The sequence below is a fragment of the Leucoraja erinacea genome, chromosome 15, assembly GCF_028641065.1.
Source record: "Leucoraja erinacea ecotype New England chromosome 15, Leri_hhj_1, whole genome shotgun sequence".
NCBI classification, from domain to species: domain Eukaryota; kingdom Metazoa; phylum Chordata; class Chondrichthyes; order Rajiformes; family Rajidae; genus Leucoraja; species Leucoraja erinaceus.
In genome coordinates, this window is record NC_073391.1 from 43,058,897 (window position 1) to 43,079,023 (window position 20,127).

Here is a 20,127-nt window from a genome sequence, read left to right on the forward strand (position 1 = left end):
CTCCAAAGTCATGGGCAACAGCGGTCCAGTGAGCAGCTCGAGGAAGGAGAGGGTAGAGAAGAGTATTTAGGTTAAAAAAGGAGGCATGAAATTTCCTTGGAAGGAAAAATGAGTTAGAAGCCAATGATGTTCCATGAGATTACTAATAGCATGAGGGTGACCAGGGGAGTCATCTCTGGTTGGAAGCAGGGGGTGAGGATGGGGCCTTAGGTCCAGAGAAGCAGCGTGGAAACAGGCCCTTCGGCCCATCGATACCATGGAGACCACCGATCGTTCAATGTCATCCCACTTTCACATTATCTACACATTTGGGGAATTTACAGAAGCCAATTAACCTACAAATCTGCTCGTTGTTGGAATGTGGGATGAACCCGGAGGAAAGCCATGCGGTCACAGGGAGAACATGCAAACTCCACACGGACAGCCCCCAGAGTCAGGGTCGAACCCAGGCCTCTGGTGCTGTAAGGCAGCAGCTCCACCCGCTGTGCCACCGTGCCGCCCGAGAGAGGAATCTGCACTCTAAGTATTTCCCTTTTCCACCTCCTCATCTCCTCCCACCTTCGAAACGCTCCTTCGTTTAGCAGTTTTGCTAAATTGAGGGAGTGCAGCGTAGGTTCACCAGGTTAATTCCCAGGATGGCAGGACGGACATCTGATGAAAGAACAGGTCGACTGGGCTTAAATTCACTGGAATTTAGAAGGATGAGAGGGGATCTTATAGAAACATATAAGATTCTTAAGGGATTGGACAGGCTAGATGGAGGTGAAATGTTTGATCGATGTTCAGGGAGTCTAGAACCAGAGGTCACAGTTTAAGCCCAGAGACGTTAGGTTAGATGAACTAGGTACCAATGTCTGACTATGGGAGTGTGTAGGGGGTCACCTGAAATGAACGGAATTGGGAGTCTGCCGGGCATCACCCGCTGTGTGAAGACCTGGGGGACCCCCCCAAGGGGCCAAAAAATAGGTGTTAAATAGATGAGTGAGGAACCACTTAAATCCACGACCATGGTGTGCTCACTGCCACGCCTATATCAGCAACACTTATGGCAGAAATGTTTCCTGCTGCAAAATGCCCGCCAGACCCCCCCACAAAGGGCTTTAAAAAATGGGCTAGCATATAGACGAGCAAGGTACCACTCACAAATAATGCTGAATGAACAAGTTGAGTTCATAGAGTACAAAATGGGTTACGCCAGACAAATAGTCCGCTGCGCTACAGGTACCAGACACCCCAAACATGGACACCCGAGACCCTGCTGTCCAACTAGGCTAGCCTAGATATTGTGGGTATCAGTTAAAACCAAGTTTAAATGATCTACCACACCTTGGGGGATATAAAATGACAGATGACAGAACAATTATCCGTTACCTTGGGTCTACCAGACCCCTTAAATGGACCCTTGGGCCCATCTAGTCTAGCCTAGATATTAAAGGTAATGGCTAAAACCAGGTTGAGATGATCAATCACAGCCTAGGAAATACAAAATCACCCATGCCAGAATAATAATCCATCGCCTTGGTCTTACCAGACTCCCCAAATAGTCCCTTAATTGCCCAACTGGGGGAGGGGGGGGTCTATAAGATCCCCCTCATCCTTCTAAACTCCAGTGATAACAAGCCTAGTCTTTTCAATCTTTCCTCATATGACAGTCCCGCCATCCCAGGGATCAGTCTCGAGAACCTACGCTGCACTGCCTCAATCACAAGGATGTCCTTCCTCAAATTAGGAGACCAAAACTGGACACAATACTCCAGATGTGGTCTCACATGAGCCCTCTACAACTGCAGAAGAACCTCTTTACTCCTATACTGAAATCCTCTTGTTATGAAGGCCAACATTCCATTAGTTTTCTTCACTGCCTGCTGTACCTGCAAGCCAACTTTCAGTGACCGGTGTACAAGGACGCCCAGGTCTCGCTGTGCCTCCCACTTACCTAACCTAACCCCATTGAGATAATAATTGGTAACGGCCCTGCTGTTCCTTTGGATCGATCAGCGACATGGAGAGGGGGGATGTGTTGCATGGGCAACGACATATGACATCGCCCAGGCTTGCATCCGACCACACATCACCTGCATCACCCATGGTCACCCATAGCCTTCTGCTATCTTCTTGATCTGTGATATAAGGTAAGTAAATATTGCAAATGTTCCAAAATTCATACTTACAATTTTAAACACGAGACTGAATGTAATGAATCTAAAGTACAGAACAAGTATCTTCAAACTATTTGCTGACCATGCCACAGATGAAACATCCTAGAATGGCACAAATTGAGTCTGACAATAAACAACATTATTGAGTTTAATATTTTAAGCAGACACTCACTGCATCACTACTGATACTGCAATTATGTCCATACTATAGGAGGTCTGATACGGCTTTCTGTAGTTTTTCTTAATGACGGGAGATGACTCTGCAAGCTTATCAAATTAACGTCCATCCCTATTTAACATAAATCACTATCAAATAACATAATATTCCACCTTAAATTGTACTTAGACCTTAGATAGTTTATGTTGTATTATTGATCGTTTAGTCTATTTTTCTAATTTCTTTCTTTCTTTTTTTCTATCTATAAATATAAATAAATAATTAGAGGCAATGTTAATAGGTAACTGATAAAGGAGGATCCCAGCTACTTTGGTAACTGGGTACCTGGAAATCTGGATAGTTAATATGTAACCGCTAAACAAAGTCTGTACCAGTTTGGATTATGATATGCAGTCATTGTGTACCTCTCTCAGGACGTGTGCTCTGGGCTTGGCATTGCCCCATGGCATTGGTTTTAATGTAAATTATTAACTGAACACTATAACTGAATCATGCATGATTATCCCTGCATTATAACAGCAAACTATAATTATGTACCATAGTAAAACAACTTACCTCAAACAGCTGTAAACAGTGATTCTTTACTGCAAAAACTTCCATCCAATGCGATGTTGATGTATTTTTTGGCTGCAGCTAAGGAGAGCTTGTCACCACATTCAGCCAAATGGCCAAATATATAGAAAGACAAACAGGACACTCCAACAGTTTATACTGACTATTAGCCTCTTGTCCCTCTTTTCTCGTTGAAATGGGTTGTTGTGGAAATGGTCGATAAAGTGGTTAATTTTTTGACATGAGTCACTTTGTGTTCACTAGCCGAAGGTTGTCGTTGATCAGATAAACCTGGTTGAGCTCATATCTTTACTATCTAGACTAGCCTATTTGAGCCCAAGGACTTATTAGGGAGGAGTCTGGTAAGGCCAAGGCAATGGATTATTAATCTGGCATGGGTCATTTTGTATTTCCTAGGCTGTGATTGATCATCTCAACCTGATTTTAGCCGGTACCTTTAATATCTAGGCTAACCTAGATTGGCCCAAAGGCCCATTTAGAGAGTGGGATAGGCCCAATGCAGCAGATCATTGTCCTGTCATAGGTCCATTTATATTCCCCAAGGTGTGGTAGATCATTTAAACTTTGTTTTAACTGGTACCCACAATATCTAGGCTAGCCTAGTTGGACAGCAGGGTCTCGGGTGTCCATGTTTGGGGTGTCTGGTACCTGTAGTGCAGCGGACTATTTGTCTGGCGTAAACCATTTTGTACTCTATGAACTCAACTTGTTCATTCAGCATTATTTGTGAGTGGTAACTTGCTCATCTATATGCTAGCCCATTTTTTAAACCCTGTGTGGGGGGGTCTGGCGGGCATTTTGCAGTGGGAAAAATGTCTGCCATTAGTGTTGTTGATATAGGCGTGGCAGTGAGCACACCATGGTCGTGGATTTAAGTGGTTCCTCACTCATCTATTTAGCATCCATTTTTTGGCCCCCTGGGGGGTCCCCCAGGTCAACACTCAGCGGGTGGTACCCGGCACACCCATTTCCGTTCATTTCAGGTGACCCCCTACACACTCCCACGGTCAGACATTGGTACCTAGATCGTCTAACCTAATGTCTCTGGGCTGAAGGTCTATAAGGGGTAGGCCTTTTAGGACTGAGTTGAGGAAAAAACCATTCACCCAGTGAGTTGTGAATCTGTGGAATTCTCTGCCACAGAAGGCAGTGGAGGCCAATTCACTGGATGTTGTCAAGAGAGAGTCAGATTTAGCTCTTAGGGATAACGGAATCAAGGGATATGGGGAGCAAGCAGTAATGATTTTAGATGATCAGCCGTGATCACATTGAATGGCGATGCTGGCTCGAATGGCTGAATGACCTACTCCGGCAACTATTTTCTATGTTTCTAGTAGAGCTGCTGCTTTGGTCTTCGTTGATCAAGGGGAGGTGTGAGGAGGGAAGACTGTGAACTAAATTGGGAAGAGCTACATGAAAATTGCAGCTTTGCAAATGGAGACGGAGCTCACGGAATGGAGGCGACCCACAGCGGCACAGAGCGGTTGAGCAGCGGTGGAGGACTCCTACACCTTCCCTTGGCCAGGCCCACCCTGCAACGTCGCCAGGACAACGGGCCTTCATGGCCAGCTGCACCTAAAGCAACTTGGACTTTGAAAACGGTGGCAAAACCACCGTTGGTCTGGGTGGGCTATTTCTATACACTTTGCACTTAATCCAGGATTGCAACTCTTCAACCCTGTCACACACCTTCCACTTTTATCTCCAACCATCTGCCTACCTGTCCTTGTTCATCTGTTGCCGACCCCGTTTTATTCTGGCCTTTATTTACCATCGGTTCCCTGCACTATACTTCCAGTCTGAAGCAGGATTCTGACCCATAACGTCAGCCATCCTTTTTCTCCAGATGTGCTGCCTGACCTGCTGAGTTACTCCAGTACTTTGTGCCTACCTTTGGTGTCAACCAGCATCTGCAGTTCCTTTCTGCACATACCTATCAACGGCCCTGCTGCTCTTAAAGGAACTGGGACTTTGAAAAAATGGCGCCAAAACCCTGGCGACTCTTGTAAATGGTCTTAGTGGACTATTTCTGTACACTTTGTACTTAATCCAGGATTGGCCTTATATATACAGTAATACTTTGCTCAACTGTATGCCAAAAAAAATGTTTTCACTGTACCTCGGTACACGTGACAATAAAGAACCATTGAACAAGCGCAAACTTTATTAACAGCGGCTCAAGGCGGAAGTGTCTATCCTATCCTCCACACTAGTGACAATTTTACATCATACCGAAGCCAATTAACCCACAACCCTGTATGACTTTGGAGTGTGGGAGGAAACCAGAGCACCCGGAGAAAACCCACACGGTCACTGAGAGAACATACAAACTCCGTACAGTCAGCACCCCTAGTCAGGATCGAACCCAGGTCCCGGGCGCTGTGAGGCAGCAAAGCTACCGCTGCGCCACCGTGCCGCCTCTGGAATGCCCTGGAGCTGATACTGTTCACCTTATGCCCCTGTCCCACTTAGGAAACCTGAACGGAAACCTCTGGAGACTTTGTGCCCCACCCAAGGTTTCCGTGGAGTTCCCGGAGGTTGCAGGTGGTTGCCGGAGGTTGCAGGTAGTGGAAGCAGGTAGGGAGACTGACAAAAACCTACGGGAACCGCACAGAAACCTTGGGTGTGGCGGAAAGTCTCCAGACGTTTCCGTTTAGGTTTCCTAAGTGGGACAGGGGCATAAGTGTGGACCAAACAAACCACTTAGACTGCACCGTTGACGCGTAATGATGCACTAGAATTGTCGCATTTTATGAGTGATTTATTCATTGCTTTAATGCACAAACTCTGATATTACAGAATGTTAAACAATATTGATCATGAAACGTACCCCAATGTTCATAACGCTTTAAACAAAAAAGTTGAAACTCGTAATTGTCGGCATTATATCCTAGAAACTAAATCAGATTGCACATCATCGATGGTGCTTCTCACACAAAAATCAGTTCTAACTCCCCCTTTTATAGTTTTGCACCCCTCAGGTTCTCATTAACTCCCCCCCCCCCCCCCCCCCCCCCTCCACATCACCTTAAGCCTCAGATATATTTCGATAGCATGCAACACAAAGCTCTGCATTGTCCCCCGGTATACGTGACAATAATGAACATAAACCTTAATCCTAAACCTTTAACAGTACACGTGACCATGAACTAAACTGAACTAATCTCCCCTTTGCTCTATCTATTGTACTTGAGTTTAACGGCTGTACTTATGTACAGTATTCTCTGATCTGTTTGGATAGGAAGCAAAACAAAGCTTTTCAGTGTATCTTAGTACACGTGGCAACAATAAACTTAATCCTAAACTTTTAACTCCAGAATTTAGTGGACAAACAATTAACGTCCAGGTGAATTTGTGACCATTGAGTAACGGGCTGGGAAATCACTGCTGGTGCCTCTATTCTGACCATCGCATCGGACGCACGTGAAATGGCGTCACATCCTCCACAACGCAGCTCTGATCCACCTCTGGTTGAATGTGAAGGTTTGTTGAGAGATGGGATCACTGTAGATCAGTCAGAGAAACGGGCACCAAACCTGCAGAAGATCATCAACAAAATGTCAATTCAAGTGTCTCCATTAAGGCACCGCACACAAGCTTGGTCAGACTCTGTAATAATCATGGCATCCAACTCCACAACGCCCTGAAAGTGGCCGCACAAGTAGATCGAGTGGTGAAGAAGGCGTACGGTAAGATGAGGAAGGAAAGTGCAGATGCTGGTTTACACCGAGGATGGACACAAAAAGCTGGGGTGACTCAGCGGGTCAGGCAGCATCTCTGGAGAGAAGGAATAGGTGACGTTTCAGTTCTGAAGAAGGGTCTTTACCCGAAATGTCACCTATTCATTTTCTCCAGAGATGCTGCCTGACCCGCTGAGTTACTTCAGCTATTTGTGTCTGTCACCATATACTATGCTTGCCTTCATAGGTACAAGCATTGAGTATAAGTCATAGAATGATACAGTGTGGGAACAGGCCCTTCGGCCTAAGTCCTAAACCTGTCCTATCCTTCTACCTGTCCTATCCTTCTACCTGTTTCTTAAACAATAGGATAATCCCAGTCACAATTAACTCCTCTGGCAGCATGTTCCATACATCCGCCACCCTTTGTGTGAAAAAGTTACCCCACAGATTCCTATTAGCACTTTTCCCCTTCACCTTGAACCTATGTCCTCCATTCCCCTACTCTGGGCAAACGACTCTGTGCTATTCCTGATCTGATCAATTCCTCTCATGATTTTGAAATCCTCGATAATATCTCCCCTCATCCTCCTGCGCTCCATGGAGTAGAGACCCAGCCTACTCAACCTCTCCCTATAGCTCACTCTCTCTAGTCCTGGCAACATCCTTGTGAATCTATTCTGAACCCTGACAAGCTTGCCAATATCTTTCCTGTAACTTGGTGCCCAGAACTGAACACAATATTCTAAATGCGGTCTCACCAACGTCTTATATAACTGCAACATGACCTCCCAACTTCTATACTCAATACACTGACTGATGAAGGCCAAAGTGCCAAAAGCTTTTTTGACCACCTTATCTACCTGCGACTCGACCTTCAAGGAACCATACACCTGTACTCCAGGATCCCTCTGCTCTACAACACTACCCAGAGGCCTACCATTTACTGTGTAGGTCCTGCCCTTGTTCAACATCCCAAAACGCAACACCTCACACTTCTCTGTATTAAATTCCATCAACCATTCCTCCGCCCACCTGGCCAATCGATCAAGATCCTGCTGCAATCTTTCACAACCATCTTCACTATCTGCAAAACCACTAACTTTTGTATCAGTCAGGGAGTCATGATGCAGCTTTATCGGACTTTGGTTATTTGGAGTTAATTTGGAGTATCACATGTAGTTCAGGGCGCCCCATTGCTGTAAGGATGTGGAGGCTTTGGAAAGGGTGCAGAGGAGGTGCCTGGACTAGAGGGTATTAGCTACAGGAGATGTGCGGGGCATGTTTTTTTTACACAGAGGGCTGTGTGCGCCCGGAACTTGCTGCCGTGAGTGGTGGTTGAGGCACAATTGTGGCATTTGACAGACTCTTGGATGGGCCGATGGGTATACACGGAATGGAGACAGATAGGATTTGGTCTTGGCATCGTGTTCTGCACAGACACCGTGGGCCGAAGGGCCTGTTCCTGCGCTGTACTGTGTTACGTTCTATGTTCTAGTGAGGAATGGTTGAGGAAGGACCTTTCTCGCCCTTACCTCCTGGTCCTGGTATCTCCAGCCTAAGTAGAAGGGCGCAATTCACGAAGAGCGCTGAGATATTCTTCGTTGCCACGATCCCACCGCAAGGCCTTTTCATAGCATTCAACAGCTTCAGAATTCTCCCCGGCTTCTCGGTGAAGAAACCCCAGGATACCCCAGGCTCTGCTGTTGTACGGGTTCCTGGTAATTTGCCTTCTTGCAATCTTCTCCAACTTAGTGTAACAAAGTTTCCATTCTTTCGTGCCGCGCCGGATTTTAAGGCCTTCCATAAAATGGTGGATGGCGTTTGATTCAGATTTGGTGTGATACAGTTCATATAATCCAAGCTGTAACTCTATTGCCTGCTTTTTATCTGGAGTAACATCCTCTAAACTCCGGAGGTCGTTGTATATCTCCTCCGCCCTGTCTGATTCATCATTCATTAAGCAGATGCTGGCAAAATCCAGCTTTGCAAATACATACGATGGCTCTAGTTCAAATGCCGTTCCAAAATACTGCTTGCAATGGCCGATCAACTCAGCCTCCACGCCAGGGTCTGCAATGCCTTGATTTCTACGCAGAGCCATTAGCTTTTTTCTGTAACAGATACCCATTTGATGGTGCAAGAAGGAAGAGAGCGGAGTGAATTCTAAGGCTTTCTTCAACATCTCTATCGCTTTATCAACATTGCGCTCTGTTCTGTAAAACTTTGCTGCATAGCGGAGCACATATGGAGAATCTGGGCTTGTCCGCAACGCTTCTTCAACCAATTCATTCGCTTCTGCCTTTTGCTGGAACTCTTGGAGCCTGAGGGCCAGCATCACCCTGGCCACAGATTCACCCGGATCGAGCTCCAGCACCCGTCTCAGCTGTTTCACCGACTGACTCACTTCGGGGTTTTGCAGGATCCCGGAAATCGATTCCAGACGGTACAGAGCGGTGGCGTAGCCCATGTTCCACTCCGTGTTGTCGGGATCTTCCTCCAGAGCCTTGGCGAAACATTCCTTCGCCTCCTCGTAGAACTGAGAGTGGGAGCTCAGCAAAGACCACCCCTTCTCCCCCAACACCTCGGGCACCATTGCCGTGACGTGCGGGCCCTGTGTGAGGGGGCCACACATCACCTCCAGCATGTCGAGGTAGGACTGGGCCTCGCTGAGTTGCCCCATGTGGTAATGCAACCAGGCCCGGTTGCCATGGGTGACGATGCTCCTCCTCTCAAATCCATCCCCGTGGATCTCCCTCAGACGTCTCTCCGCCTCCTCTAAGTCACGGAGAGCTTCTTCGTAGTTGCCCTGCAGGTAGTTGATGTAAGCCAGCTGGTTGTGCGGCACGCCTTGGTGATTCCCGCCGATGATAATCGAATCCTGCAACTTCTGCTTCACTTCGTCCAGGTCACTGTCGTCCATCTGTGGGCCCCACGTGAAGTGGCACTGAAGCTGGCCGAGCTTCACCAACAAGGACTCCCTCAGTGTGTCGCTGCAAGAGAGCACAAGGTGATCAATGGGACAACGCACAAAAAGCTGGAGTAGCTCAGTGGGTCAGGCATAATCAAGGACGAGACGCACCCTGGCCACTCCCTCTCCTACCCTCACCCAACGGGCAAGAGGCACAGAAGTGTGAAAACGCACACCTCCAGATTCAGGGACAGTTTCTTCCAAGCTGTTATCAGGCAACTGAACCATCCTATCACCAACTAGAGAGAGGTCCTGACCTTCCAGCTACCTCATCGGTCTATATATTATCGGACTTTACCTTGGACTAAACGTAACTCCCTTTATCCTGGATCTGTGCACAGTGGACAGCTTGATTGTAATCATGTACAGTCATTCTGCTGACTGAATAGCACACAGCAAAAAAATCTTTGTGGAAGGTCTGCTGCTCAAATGTTAGCTGCATTTCAGCCCCACGCATCTGATCTTAGGTTTCCCGGTACAGAAGGAGGAGGTTCATTCGCTTGTCCAGACTTGGGAGGAAGGGGGACCTCCCTGTTGATTTGCCCCTGGACCTGGCCAAGATGGCTGCTCACCTGTCCCAGCAACGGACAGTCGAATGTTCCACCCGAGTCGATCGCATGCCCCACTTCCTGGCCTACGTCCGTGTCCACCGGGACTCGTGAGGTAATAGACAATAGCCATTCGTGAGGTAATAGACAGGAGTAGGCCATTCGGCCCTTCGAGCCAGCACCGCCATTCAATGTGATCATGGTTCATCATCCCCAATCAGTTCCCCATTCTTGCCTTCTCCCCATATCCCTGGACTCCGCCATTTTTAAGAGCCCTATCTAGCTCTCTCTTGAATGCATCCAGAGAACCGGCCTCCACAGCCCTCTGAGGCAGAGAATTCCACACTCACAACTCTCTGTGAGAAAAAGTGGTTCCTCATTTCCGTTCTTAATGGCTTACCCCTTATTCTTAAACTGTGGCCCCTGGTTCTGGACTCCCCAACATCGGGAACATGTTTCCTGCCTCTAGCGTGTCCAACCCTTAACAATCTTATATGTTTCAATAAGATTCCCTCTCATCCTTCTAAACTCCAGAGTGTGCAAGCCCAGCCGCTCCATTCTCTCAGCATATGACAGTCCCGCCATCCCGGGACTTAACCTTGTAAACCTACGCTGCACTCCCTCAATAACAAGAATGCCCTTCCGCAAATTAGGGGACCAAAACTGCACACAATACTCCAGGTGTGATCTCACTAAGGCCCTGTACAACCACAGAAGGACCTCTTTGCCCCTATACTCGACTTCTCTTGTTATAACGGCCAACATGCCATTCGCTTTCTTCACTGCCTGCTGTACTTGCATGCTTACTTTCATAGACCGATGAATAAGAACCCCCAGATCCCGTTGTACTTCCCCTTTTCCAAACTTGACGCCATTTTGATAGTAATCTGCCTTCCTGTTTTTTTATACCAAAGTGGATAACCTCACATTTATCCACACTAATCTTAATCTGCCATGCATCTGCCCACTCCCCCAACCTATCCAAGTCACCTTGCATTCTCATAGCATCCTCCTCACAGTTCACACTGCCACCCAACTTTGTGTCATCTGAAAATTTGCTAATGTTACTTTGAATCCCTTCATCCAAAACATTGATGTATATTGTAAATAGCTGCGGTCCCAGCACTGAGCCTTGCAGTACCCCACTAGTCACTGCCTGCCATTCTGAAAGGGACACGTTAATCCGTACTCTTTGTTTCCTGTCTGCCAACCACTTCTCTATCCATGTCAGCACTCTACCCCCTATACCATGTGCCCTAATTTTGCCCACTAATCTCCTATGTGGGACCTTATCAAATGCTTTCAGACAGTCCAGGTACACTATATCCACAGGCTCTCCCTTGTCCATTTTCCGAGTTATATCCTCAAAAAATTCCAAGCATGATTTCCCCCTCATAAATCCATGCTGACGCGAACTGATCCTGTTACTGCTATCCAAATGTGCAGCTATTTCATCTTTATAATTGACTCCAGCATCATCCCCGCCACCGATGTCAGGCTAACTGGTCTACAATTCCCTGTTTTCTCTATCCTGCCTTTCTTAAAAAGTGGGATCACATTAGCTACCCTCCAGTACACAGGAACTGATCCTGAATCTATAGAACATTGGAAAATTATCACCAATGCATCCACAATTTCTAGAGCCACTTCCTTAAGTACCCTGGGATGCAGACCATCAGGCCCTGGGGATTTATCGGCCTTCAGTCCCATCAGTCTACCCAACACAAAAATAACAACACCATTTCCTGCCTAATGTGGATTTCCTTCAGTTCCTCCGTCACCCCAGATCCTCTGGCCATTACTATATCAGGAAGATTGTTTGTGTCCTCCTTAGTGAAGACGGATCCAAACTCCTCTGCTATTTCCTTGTTCCCCATAATAAATTCACCTTTATCAGTCTTCAAGGGTCCAACTTTGATCTTCACAAGTGTTTTCCTCTTCACATACCTAAAGAAATTTTAACTATCGTCCTTTATATTCTTGGCTAGCTTACCTTCGTACCTCATCTTTTCTCCCCGTATTGTCTTTTTAGTAATCTTCTGTTGTTCTGTAAACATTACCCAATCCTATTGCTTCCCGCTCATCTTTGCTACGTTGTACTTCTTCTCTTTTATTTTTATTCTGTCCCTGACGTCCCTTGTCAGCCACGGCTGCCCCTTACTCCCCTTGAACTGATCCTGCTCATTCTGTATTATTCTTAGAAACTCCTGCCATTGTTGTTCCACTGTCATCCCTGCTAGTGTATCTTTCCAGTCAACTTTGGCCAGCTCCTCCCTCATGGTCCCATAGTCCCCTTTATTCAACTGCAACACTGACACCTCCGATCTACCCTTCTCCCTCTCCAATTGTAGATTAAACCTGACCATGTTATGGCCACTACCTCCTAATGGCTCATTAACCTCAAGTTCCTTTATCAAATCCGGTTCATTACATAACACTAAATCCAGAATTGTATTCTCCCTGGTAGGCTCCAATACAAGCTGCTCTAAGAATCCATCACGAAGGCACTCTACAAAGTCCCTTTCTCGGGGTCCAGTACCAATCTGATTTTCCCCAGTCTACCTGCATGTTGAAATCTCTCATAACAACTGTAGCATTACCTATACGACCTGCCAATTTTAACTCCCGATTCAACGTGCACCCTATTGTCGAGGCTACTGTTTGGGGGCCTGTAGTTAAGTCCCATTAGGGTCTTTTTACCCTTACAAATCCTTAGTTCTATCCATACTGACTCCACATCTCCTGTTTCAATGTCACCCCTTGCAAGGGACGGAATTTCATTGCTCACGAACAGAGCTACCCCACCCCCTTTGCCCACCTGTCTGTGTTTTCGATATGAGGTATACCCTTGGATATTCAGTTCCCAGCCCTGGCCCTCTTGCAGCCATGTCTCTGTAATTCCCACAACATCACAGTTGCCAGTTTCTAACTGAGCCTCAAGCTCGTCCACTTTATTCCTTATACTTCCCGCATTCATATACAGCACTTTGACCTCCGTATTCACGTCCCCCCTCGCACCACTCGCAATTGGCCCTGACCTTACTCTTTTATCCCTTCTCGAACTTTCCTTCCCATTAATTCAAGAATCTTTTGTAATTTTTCCTGTAGTTACTTTCCCTTCAACTCCATCTTTATACTCCCAATTTGTCAATCCCTCCCCCCCACTATTTAGTTTAAACCCACACGTGTAGCCCTAACAAACCTGCCTGCCAGAATGTCGGTCCCCCTCTAGTTAAGGTGTAACCCGTCCCTTTTGTACAGGTCACCCCTACCCCAGAAGAGATCCCAGTGGTCTATAAATCTAAATCCTTGCTCCCTGCACCAGCCCCTCAGCCACACATTCAGATCCCCAATCTCCCTGTTCCTGTCCTCACTAGCACGAGGTACTGGAAGCAATCCAGAGATAACCACCCTAGAAGTCCGGCATTTCAGTCTTCTTCCCAACTCTCTGAAGTCACGTTGGAGATCCTCCTTCCTCTTCTTCCCGATGTCGTTTGTGCCCACGTGCCCAACTACTGCCGGCTGTTCACCTTCTCTCTCGAGGATGTTCTGAATTTGGCTCGTGACATCCTGAACCCTGGCACCAGGGAGGCAACAGACCATCCTCGCGTCTCATCTGCCGCCACAGAATGTCCTGTCCGCTCCTCGGACAATGGAGTCACCCACCACTATGGCTCTGCCCGACGTCTGTCTCGCCAGTCGAGTCCCATCTCTAGTATTGGAGCTGCCGACGTGTCAGTCGCTCGGACTGGAAACATCGTCTCCCCCGATAGTTTGCAAGAGAGCGTACCTGTCTTCATTAGGCTCAGCCACCTGGGTCTTCTGCACTCCACGATTTCCACCCTTTATCTCCGTCTCACACCTTGGTTCTTCCCGTATCCTCAGCGTGACAACCTCACTGTAGGTCCTGTCCAGGAAACTCTCATTTTCCCGGATGTCCCTGAGGTCGTCCAGCTGCTTCTCCAGTACCCACAACACGGTCCTTTAGGAGCTGAAGCTGGATGCACTTGCCACGGTTGTAGCAACCAGAGGCTCCATCCGTGTCCCTGGGCTCCCACATTCTGCAAGCCTCACACTGTCTCATCCGCCCTGACTTGTGTTCACCGCGTTCCATCCTCTCCAGCTTTATGCGTAGCCTCCTCTCCTCAGCCTCCTCGCCGAAGACTCTCGAGTCAAATACTCACAATTTACTCACAAGCCACTTGCCTCACAAGGCCACCTCCTCACTCCCGCTCCCCTAGAGCAGCCTTGGTTATATTGGACTGATAAATTGCCTAATTTACCAATTTGCAAACCAAATTCCTCAGTTTTAAACTTTTTTTCCCCTTGACTTACTCACCTTTCCTACGGGGTTTCAGCCAATAAGGTCTTCTCCCTGCTTCTTTTTGATTGCTGCTTGTCCAAGATCCACGTAAGCACTGGGGCCTTCCGTGAGCACTGATTGCCGCGAGGTGGGTGGTTAGGTGCATCGTGGATAAGAATGAAAACACTGTAATGATAACAATGCTTGTCTGCAGGGCCGGATTTACCACTACGCTTCATAGGCTGAAGCCTAGGGCCTCGAAATCTAGGGGGCCTCCGGCCAAGGCAGGACACTTGCCGTTCAACTCTGAGCGGGCCCCTCTCTATCTCTCCCTCTCTGTCACCCTCCATCTCCGCCGGGTCTCCACTCATCGCTCGCTGCTCATCCGCCGGCACGGCACGGCAGGCCGCCTTGCACATGCGCATTGCTACAGCCAGCACATCCTCCCCTTGTCGTTGCGCACAACCACGGCCAGCACATCATCGACCGCCCTGCACATGCGCACTGCCACGGCAACTGGTCGGCGCTGGGCACTTTCTCCCTCACTTTGAATTGTGGGAGATCTGGCTGCCATTGCTGTCCGGTCGCCGCCTCGCTATGACCACTGAAAACCAACGCAGAATCACTCCCTGGAGCTGGAGTAACTTTCTGGAGTAACTTACTGGAGTAACTCTTGCTTCTGGTTTCCTGGTCCTCCAAAAATATTCTAAATGGAATTTAAACTGGAGGTGGTGGAGGGTACATCACCAAACTCCAAACTCTGAACAATAACAGCCTATTGCATTTTATCTGTTTATTTATTGTGTATACAGTGGCTTGCAAACGTTTTCATACCCCTTGCACTTTTCCACATTTTGTCACGTTACAACCACAAACGTAAATGTATTTTATTGGGATTTTATGTGATAGACCAACACAAAGTGGTGCATAATTGTGAAGTGGAAGGAAAATGATACATGGTTGTCAATTTTTTTTACAAATAAAAAACTGAAAAGGGTGGCGTGCAAAAGTATTCAGCCCCCCTCAGTCAATACTTTGTAGAACCACCTTTCGCTGCAATTACAGCTGTAAGTCTTTTGGGGTATGTCTCAACCAGCTTTGCACACCTGGAGACTGAAATTTTTGCCCATTCGTCTTTGCAAAATAGCTCAAGCTCAGTCAGATTGGATGGAGAGTGTCTGTGAACAGCAATTTTCAAGTCTTGCCAGAGATTCTCAATTGGATTTAGGCCTGGACTTTGACTGGGCCATTCTAACACATGAATATGCTTTGATCTAAACCATTCCATTGTAGCTCTGGCTGTATGTTTAGGGTCATTGTCCTGCTGGAAGGCGAACCTCCGCCCCAGTCTCAAGTCTTTTGCAGACTCTAACAGGTTTCCTTCCAAGATTGCCCTGTATTTGACTCCATCCATCCATCTTCCCATCAACTCTGACCAGCTTCCCTGTCCCTGCTGAAGAAAAGCATCCCCACAGCATGACGCTGCCACCACCATGTTTCACAGTGGGGATGGTGTGTTCAGGGTGATGTGCAGTGTTAGTTTTGGGATCCCACTACTGGCCGCATCTTCCCATCTCCACCATTTCTGCTTTCCACAGAGACTGTTCCCTCCGCAACTCCCTGGTTAACTCGTTCTTCACACCCAAACCACCCTCTCCCCAGGTACTTTCCCCTGCAACCGCAGGAGATGCAACACTTGTCCTTTTACCTCCCTGCTCGGCTCCATCCACGGACCCCGACAGTTTTTTCAGGTGAGGCAGAGGTTCAGTTGCACCTCATCCAACCTCATCTACTGTATCCGCTCTTCCAGGTGTCAACTTCTGTACATCGGCGAGACCAAGCGCAGACTCGGCGATCATTTTGCTGAACACCTCCGCTCAGTCTGCCTTAACCTACCTGATCTCCCGGTTGCTCAGCACTTTAACTTCCCCTCCCGTTCCCAATCTGACCTTTCTGTCTTGGGCCTCGTCCATTGTCAGAATGAGGCCCAGTGCAAATTGGAGGAACAGCCGCTCGTATTTTACACCCCAGTGGTATGAACATTGACATCACTAACTTCAAATAACCCTTGCTTTCTCTCTCTCTCTCTCTCTCTCTATCCCTCCCCCCTTCCCAGTTCTCCCACCAGTCTTACCGTCTCTGACTGCATTCTATCTCTGTACCGCCCACTCCCCTGACATCAATCTGAAGATGGGTCTCGACCCGAAACATCACCCATTCCTTCTCTCCAGAGATGCTGCCTGTCCCGCTGAGGTACTCCAGCATTTTGTGTTTATTAATAATAATAATAATAATAATCTTATTTATATACCACATTTTTAGTCAACTTGCATTGACCCCAAAGTGCTTCACATAATTACATTACATTTACACCCAGGCAAAGGTGGGTGAAGTGTCTTGTCCCAAGGACACAACGACAGTATGCACTCCAAGCGGGATTCGAACCGGCTACCTTCCGGTCGCCAGCCGAACACTTAGCCCATTGCGCCATCTGTCGTCCCAATCTCGCCAATGTACAGATGTTGACAGGTCGTGCCAATGCCAATCTGTCGTATTATCTGAATGGTTTCAGATTAGGAGAATTTGAAGGTGCAACGACACCTGGGTGGCCTTGTACATCAGATACAGCAGGCAGTGAAGAAAGCAAATGGCATGTTGGCCAGTTGGAGGTCACACCTGAAGTATTGTGTGCAATTTTGGTCTCCAAAGCTGAGGAAGGACATTCTTACTTTTGAGGGAGTGTTGTGTAGGTTCACCAGGTTAATTCCAGGGATGACGGGAATGACATATGATGAAAGAATGGGTCAACTGGGCTTGTATTCACTGGAATTTAGAAGGATGAGAGGATATCTTATAGAAATATACAATTCTTAAAGGATTGGACAGGCTAGATGGAGGGAAAATGTTCCCGATGTTGGGGGAGTCCAGAACCAGGGATCACAGTTTAAGAATAAGGGGTAGGCCATTTAGGACTAAGATGAGGTAAAAATGTATTCACGCAGAGAGTAGTGAATCTGACAGAAGACAGTGGAGACCAATTCACTTGATGTTTTCAAGAGAGAGTTAGATTTAGCTCTTAGGGCTAACGGGATCAAGGGATATGGGGAAAAAGGGGAAACGGGGTAATGATCATATTGAATGGCGGTGCTGTCTCGAAGGGCCGAATGGCCTACTCCTGCACCTATTTTCTATGTTTCGGGTCGAGACCCTTCTTCAGACAGGACAGTCAGGGGGGAGGTGAGGAGGGTCTTCCTTCAACTCCTGCACCCAACCCAATATCAGTCCAGTTTCTGTAATCTTTCATCACACTTTACTGCTTCCTGTGACCGCACCCACTGACTCAAGTCCTGTCTTTGGCACGGTGACCAGAACTCACGCCAGAGCTCCCGATGTACTTTGACCAGAGATTAACACATATGCACCCGTGATCACCACCCCACCCCACCTTGTCAGCTTCAGTTTGTCACTTAGATCATCCCCTCAGGAGATTTGGTGCCCTCTGCACGGAGTTTGTACGTTCTCCCCGTGACCACATGTTTTTTTTCCCTGGGTGCTGCGGTTTCCCGTCAAACACTCCAAAGACGTCCAGGTTTGTAGTTTGATTTCACGTCGGTTAAATTTGCAAATTGTCCCTGGGTTGAGTCGGATAGTGCGAGTGTACGGGGTGATCGCTGGTCGCCGTGGACCCGGTGGGCTGAAGGGCCTGTTTCCGCGCTGTATCCCTAAACTAGACTAATATAGAATTAATCGTAAGTTCATAGATCATAGTGCAGAATTAGGCCATTTGGCCTACTATCATGTCTGATCTATATTTCCCCCCTCAGTGCCAGTCTCCTGCCTTTTCCCCATAAACCCATTAAACCTGCCCTGTTTATGTACCTGTGTAAATGTTTTTTAAACGTCACGAAAGTACCTCAACTATCTCCTCCGGCAGCTTGTTCCATTCACCCACCACCCTTTCTGTAAAAGAGTTTCCCCTCAGGTCCCCATTAAATCCCCCCTCCCTCACCTTAAACGTATGGCCTCTAGTTCTAAAGTCCCCTACTCTGGGTAAAAGACTATTCCTCTCATGATCTTATACACCTCCATAAGATTACCCCTCATCCTCCTGTGCTCCACGGAATAAAGTCCTAAAATATGTTCCGCTCGTAGATCCATTGCCAGACCTTGGTCCCTTTTCCTGAATAATTACTGATGGAATGGATTAGAAACCCTGACCCCACATGATCACCCTTCCCAAACATGCTCACCGATTCAGAGACATTAAATATGACCAATCCAGTAATCATCGTCATAGAATCACACAGCATGGAAACGGGCCCCTCAGCCCAACTTGCCCACGCCGGCCAACATGCCCCATCTACACTAGTCCCACCTGCCCTTGTTTGGCCCGTATCCCTCTAAACCTATATAATCCAGTTACCTGTACAAATGATTTTTAAATGTTGTGATGGTACCTGCCACAACCGCCTCTGGCAGCTTATTCCATTTAACGACCATACTTTATGTAAAAAAACTCCCCCTCAGGATCCTATCAAACCTGTTCCCTCCCCCCTCACCTTAAACAAATGTCCTCTGCTTCTCGATTCCGTTACCCTTGCTGTGTTTACCAGATCGAATCCTCTCATGAATTTAAACACCTCTATAAGATCACCTCACATCCTCCTGCACTCCAAGGAATAAAGTCCCAGCCTGATCAACCTCTCTCCTTAAGTCCCAGCCTCAACCTCTCTCCTTAAGTCCCAGCCTGATCAACCTTTCCAGCCTGGCAACATCTTTACTATAACACGGTGCCCAAAATTGAACACGATACTCTAAATGTGGTCCGACCAATGTCTTATATAAGTGTAACATCACCTCTCAACTACTAATATGCGGCGGGGTGGCGCAACGGTAGAGCTATTGCCTTTCAGCACCAGAGACCCGGGTTTGATCCTGACTACGGGTGTTTGCCTGTATGTTCTCCTCGTGACCTGCGTAGGTTTCCTCCGAGATCTTCGGTTTCCTCCCACACCCCAAAGACGTACAGGTTTGTAGGTTAATTGGCTTGGTATCAATGTAAATTGTCCCCAGTGTGTGCAGGATAGTGTTTTTGTGCGGGGATCGCTGCTCGGGGCGGACTCGGTGAGCCGGAGGTGCTGTTTCCGCGCTGTATCTCTAAAGACTGACAACTAAGCTTCTCTACTCATCCACCTAATGTCAGCGTCAGTGCCTTGAGATGGTCCTGATCTCCGATATCTATGTGCAGAGTGAAGATGTCCCTTACCTCATGCTGCTGTTCAGGATTCCGTCTTCCTTCCGAGAAATGGCTGGACCAGAGACAGTGTGCGGTGGTTTTATAGTCCACTGGGTGGGATGAGTCCAGATAGTTCACGCCCTGAAAGTGGAAATGAAACTAAAACTGGAATCTGGAACAATCAAGTCTTACCTTTTCTCTGTGCAGCCTAGTTGTGAAACTGAAAAACCTTGGTTCAAATCCCAAACCAGTGATGTTAGATTTACAGACAAGTGCGGGCTAACTTCAATTTTTAATCCTTACACGTGCAAATTATAACCACGTCTCAAGAGTTAAGATTAGGATTAATAATAATAATAATGATAATAATGCAGGGCTGCCAACATTGGGTGAGAGTTGAGTTAGAATTGCGAGGGAGTACAATGATCAAGCCCCAGGGCGTGCAGCGACCGAGGAGGGGAGGACACCTTACACTTGCA

General features: G+C 47.4%; 1 protein-coding gene across 1 annotated transcript; it reads right to left on the bottom strand.

Annotated features, from left to right (window-relative positions):
• Positions 1 to 5,920: 5,920 nt before the first annotated feature.
• On the bottom strand, positions 5,921 to 19,745 carry LOC129704274 (interferon-induced protein with tetratricopeptide repeats 5-like). The gene is made up of 3 exons (XM_055647282.1): positions 19,679 to 19,745; positions 8,126 to 9,583; positions 5,921 to 6,446 (listed from the first exon to the last, which is right to left on the bottom strand). Exons 1-2 carry the CDS (start codon positions 19,681 to 19,683, stop codon positions 8,149 to 8,151), a joined length of 1,440 nt encoding a protein of 479 aa, XP_055503257.1. The 5' UTR covers positions 19,684 to 19,745; the 3' UTR covers positions 5,921 to 6,446; positions 8,126 to 8,148.
• Positions 19,746 to 20,127: the final 382 nt, after the last annotated feature.